Here is a 5216-nt window from a genome sequence, read left to right on the forward strand (position 1 = left end):
GCACCACCATCTCTCAGGACCTGAAGTGGGACACTCACATTGGCTTTCTGATTCTTCAGAGATCATTGTTATATGCTAATTTGCTGCTCAAGAAACATGTCTGATTATTATTATTACAGGGTGAAAGAAACCGCTTCATATTTTTGTGGAAGCCGAAATATATTGTTTTTCAGAATTCGTTGATGATAAAAAAAAAGTAAAAAAAGAACAGCATTTTTTTGAAACCGAAATCTTTTGTAACATTATAAATGTCTTGCCTGTTCCTCACTCTTGTTCCAGAGTGAGGAAAAGGCCTCAGAAAATCACTCTGGATCCATCACATCCAAGCCATCTCCTTTTTGAACTTTTGCCATCTGGTCGGCGTTACAGAGCACCGAATACCAGGACAGCCAGGCACAAGAACAGTTTCTTTCCCCAGGCAATCTTCCCATTGTGCAATTAAAGTACAGTATGTGCAATAACCTTAATTATTTATCACCCTAAACACTAGTACATCCCTACAACTTATTTTATTTTATTCTATTCCTATTCCATCTATACCACACCTGTACATACAATTTATTATTTTTTTGTGGTTTATATTTATGCATGTGTATTTTATTCACATCTCATTTTTATTATCTGTGTGTTGTTGTTGTCTCCGTGTACTGGAAGCTTGTGACACTATAACAAATTCCTTGTATGTGCAAACATACTTGGCAATAAAGCTCATTCTGATTCTGTATCGGACTGTCAGTCTTTTGAAACTATATTTGATTGTGCAGCTATTTATAACGTGAAAACAGCACATAATGCAGTGTTCTCTTCGTGTTCAGTATTTTCAGAGCTAGTTTTACTTATTTTTTTAAATCGAAAAATATATTACCTACACATTTAAAAACACTCCTCTTTGAAAGAAAATTACAGATACATGACAGCTACAGGTCACTACACTGTCTGCAGAAGCACTAAACTCAATTTCAAATATTGGCACAAAATTAAAAACTTGTTTTTTCCTCCATTATATTACCTGGCAAATATCTTGGACAAGGTTCTGCGTTTTAGAGCAGTGAACTGGAGGACAGATCACATGCTGGTGTGCAAATATGAAGAAACATGACTACTACCCTCATCTGTAACCATGACAACAGTAAGCAGCAAGCTTGAAAAACTGTTTGATGCAGTCATGACCTTTGGGCATTTTAAATTGCGTTCTTTAATTGCAAAGTATGGCTCTCAGTGTTGTATTTGTTTGAGAGAAGACAATGTCAAAAGAACAGAGAAATGTGTGATCATGGATGAAAATACAGCAAAACACTGTTGTCATGTAGTCACATAAAATATTCAGACATTTTTGGACTCATAAACATGTGAAAACTTATGGAAGAGGCCCGGATAATTGGATCTTCAGCGTTTCTATTAGAATGAAGTATATCCCAAACAGTGAGCTACATTCATGTAGGCGTAGTCTTGTTTATTAAAATGGACGTCTTTACATTCTGTACATTCCACCCACACTGGCATTGATTTACAACGCAACAAACCATTAATAATACAATATGTACACACCAGCATCTATATATATATTTATATGTATAAAATACTTTAAGAGGATATAAAGAGATGTAGCAACGTAGGTTTCCATTTATAATTGCTCAAGCTGAAAAATGTTCAATCTCTCTTTAGATAAAGAACGATTTGGTTGCAAATATGACGAATGGAACTTTACTACACAGGCATATGTCGGATTCACAAACCAAGATATTGTGTACGATACTCAAAAGTAATTTATGTATTTAACTGTGGAACAATTTTTTGAATAGAATTTCCCATCATCCTTGTAGCCAGTGACCAGTATAACAAACCGTTTCTGTAAAAACATCTCAAGTCAAATAGTCATCCTACCTTTCCCTCGTCATAGCCGATATTATTTTACATATTTATATTAAGTAGGCAGTGTTTAATCTGTGCTCCCCCCCCCCTCACTTATTCTACCTTTAAAAATCCCACTATTTTCACTTTCACAGACAAAGTATTTTTCAAATACTTATTCAAATATGAGGTTAAAGATTATTCTCAGGCAAAACCTTCCGCAGCTATTTGTTACCGTGCTTCCTTAAAAATCACAAATAATTCATCATGTAAAAAATTTTTTTGATCATTAAAATCTCAGTTTAGCATTCTTAAAACATGAGAAATATGTAGAATGTGAGAAACGAACTGTTTGGATGTAATGTATGCATTTCAGCACAGCCTGAGTCCATTGGTTTGTTTGATAGAGCAACAATTTGACTAAATATCACTTAAAAACTTGACTTCAAAGGGAAATATCAAGCCAAATCAACTTGCGATGGGGAAATGAGGGAGAGAGAAAGAGAGACACACACGAAAATCTTTCTTGGGTTGTGGTCATTATTCATAAACTTTCATTGCAAAATCTTACATAACACTTTGATGTAACTTTGAAGTTTTTTCCAGATCGGACTATAAATGAACATGGAAACTCTTCCCTTTTTTATCTCTATTAAATGGTTTAAAATGGCTATGATGACCACAAACCATATTCATACTGAAATTAAGAAAACATTTGGTCTTTTTTGAGCATTTCTCCCTTATATTAAATGAATTGCGATTTAATCACTTAAGGCTATAACCTGTCACTCTCTGAGAACAGAGCTTTGGTGTTTTGTTTGTTTAATGAAAACTATCGACCACAAACTAATTTTTGATAATTCTGCTCACAGAGAACAGACAGTCAAGACACTAGTATTTTGACCCCAAACAGCTTGCGAACAATAGTTATTATGGACACCATCCATTTAAAAGTAAAGACAGCCACTGGACCAGTCATCATAAGGCAATGCTAAAAAAAAACAACCAAAAGACAATGTCAGATTTTCTTTAGAGTTTTGTTTGACATTAAAATATACTCTCATTCATTGTCAGTGTTGTGTGTACACGCAGAGGGATTATGGAATAAATAGTATTTCAGACATCCACACACTCATTTGCTGACTGACTCCTCACACACACAGAAAGCAGGTCCTGGTCGCACCAAGAGCTCTGGAGTGGGCTCTGAACTGGTGCTCTATGCACTCAGCCTTCTCCCCGTGTGCGAGGTACAGGTGCGACGCCAGCATGTGTCAACTGCCCCATGGTACTGATCAGCTTCATGTGTGGTTACTGCGATGGGCATTTTCGTGTTGGTGCTCTACTGGTAAGTTCAGGGCTTTCTTGGCGACACAGTGAATGTGAACAGGCGTTCCGCCGGGCAAGCAGGCGCAGTCTGGCTCGCTAAAGGTATTGTGGCACAGCTGGCATCCTTTCTTTTCAGACACCAATATTGGGCCGCCTCGATACTTTAGCTGTACAACACAGAATGCAGTGTTTAGTGGGTCAATTACATTTATTCAAAGAGTGTTCAAATATAAAAGAATGGAATACTTTTAAAAATCTAGATTAAAACACATGCAGAGTTATAATTGGTTTCATTGTTGTATTCTTTTGGTTATGAAAAAACATTTAAAAAATATACACTAACATTCAAAAGTTTGGGGTCATATAATAATAATACTTTTATTCAGCAAGAATGCATTAAATTGATCAACAGTGACAGAAAAGATCAAATGTTTTCCATTTCAAATAAATGCTGTTCTTTTGTGCTTTCTATTACATTTTAAAACTACCTTTTAAAATAATGAAATAGAAAACAATGACTTTAAATTGTAAATATATTTTACAAAATTAATGTTTATTTTTGATCAAATAAATTCAGTCTTTGCAGGTATAATATACTTCATTTTATTTATTTTTCTTTTTAAAAAGCATTAAAAAAAAAAAAACTTACTGACCCCAAAAATTTGAATGTTAGTGAATACTAAGAAACATAAAAAAAAAATTAAAAAAATAAATAAATAAAAATATTTAAATATGGTGTTTTGTTTTAACAAATTTAATGAATTGTTGGGGAGTCGCAATGCATGACATTTTTTTTTTAACAATCTGAACTAACCTTGCCTTATCATAAAACTCAAGTTATCTGTCCTTGTTGACCTCAACACTCACATGACAAAATTGTGCAGACAAAATTTTTCCAAATATCAATAAACAGTCAAGTAGTTTTTGTTTAGAAACCTCTAAGAAATAATAATACAATATTGTGACAAACTATTAAGTTTTCTTTTTAAGAATTTCATTCTTTTACCCCCCCCCCCCTTATTATGATATCTGAACAGTTGTATCCCCCTTATATATATTTTTTTACTTTGTGTCTTGCAAACTATTTTGATTTTGATAAAATCCTAATTTATTAGAACTCACCCTGTCATGCTGAAGCTGGAGGTTTTGTGTTCTGGCCAGCCCCACTGCAATCTGGGAAGTGCACCGTGCATGCACACTGGCCCTCAGCGCCCCGCACAGGAAAGGACGGAGTAACGGTAGAGACCACACTTCTGGGAGCAGCTTTAACACACGCACTGCATCAAAAACTTCAGCGTGCTGGTTAAGCAAGTCAACGGCAGCTACTGTTTGTGCCCCTCCCGGTACATCCGGGTCCAAGTAAACACTCAAGAGTTGGTGGAAAAGGTTCTGACGGTAGGACTGATCATGAGACGCAGAGGCCCAAGAGCAGTATTCCTCAGCTGCAGCCGAGTCTTTGAGCTGGTGCACTAGAATGTGCAAGGCTTTGTCATGTTCCTCTAACTTCCCATGTAGTGTAGCTCGCTCAAGCAGCAGCATCTCGGAGTCCTGAATTTTACCTACAAGCACACAAGCATATGACACTGAAACCATATTACAGCTCTTTACACTATACCGGCCACTTTATTAGGTACACCTTGCTAGTAGGCTTGTCGCGATAGACGGTGCTTAAGCCACAACACCGGTTACGTCACTTGCCCACCACGCCACAGACCCCCACCGTCGTTTTGATTTTTTATAGTTTTGTGTCATTTATTTATTTAATTTGACATCAAGGTGTATGCCGTGCCTCCAAGGTTTCTAACTCGTTTGGCTAATAAACGTTCTATGTTTCTTATTTATTTGGTTATACAGTGGGGAAAAAAAAGTATTGAGTCAGCCACCAATTGTGCAAGTTCTCCCACTTAAAAAGATGAGAGAGGCCTGTAATTTTCATCATAGGTATACCTCAACTATGAGAGACAAAACGAGAAAAAAAAATCCAGAAAATCACATTGTAGGATTTTTAAAGAATTTATTTGCAAATTATGGTGGAAAAT

At 35.9% G+C, this 5216-nt stretch overlaps 1 protein-coding gene across 2 annotated transcripts in view; it reads right to left on the reverse strand.

Moving 5' to 3' along the window:
* Positions 1-1432: 1432 nt before the first annotated feature.
* The window catches only part of LOC107596311 (transforming growth factor-beta receptor-associated protein 1 homolog), a 16604-nt gene continuing 12820 nt past the window's right edge, over positions 1433-5216 (reverse strand). For both annotated transcript variants that reach the window (XM_016287004.1, XM_016287003.1), the window contains exons 10-11: positions 4300-4736; positions 1433-3344 (exon numbers count right to left, since the gene is read on the reverse strand). In XM_016287004.1, coding sequence (XP_016142490.1) covers positions 3150-3344; positions 4300-4736 — 632 coding nt within the window. In that variant the 3' untranslated portion in view covers positions 1433-3149. The remainder of the gene's footprint in view (positions 3345-4299; positions 4737-5216) is intronic.

This window comes from Sinocyclocheilus grahami, unplaced genomic scaffold, assembly GCF_001515645.1.
Source record: "Sinocyclocheilus grahami isolate Dianchi unplaced genomic scaffold, SAMN03320097.WGS_v1.1 scaffold217.1, whole genome shotgun sequence".
Classification (NCBI taxonomy): domain Eukaryota; kingdom Metazoa; phylum Chordata; class Actinopteri; order Cypriniformes; family Cyprinidae; genus Sinocyclocheilus; species Sinocyclocheilus grahami.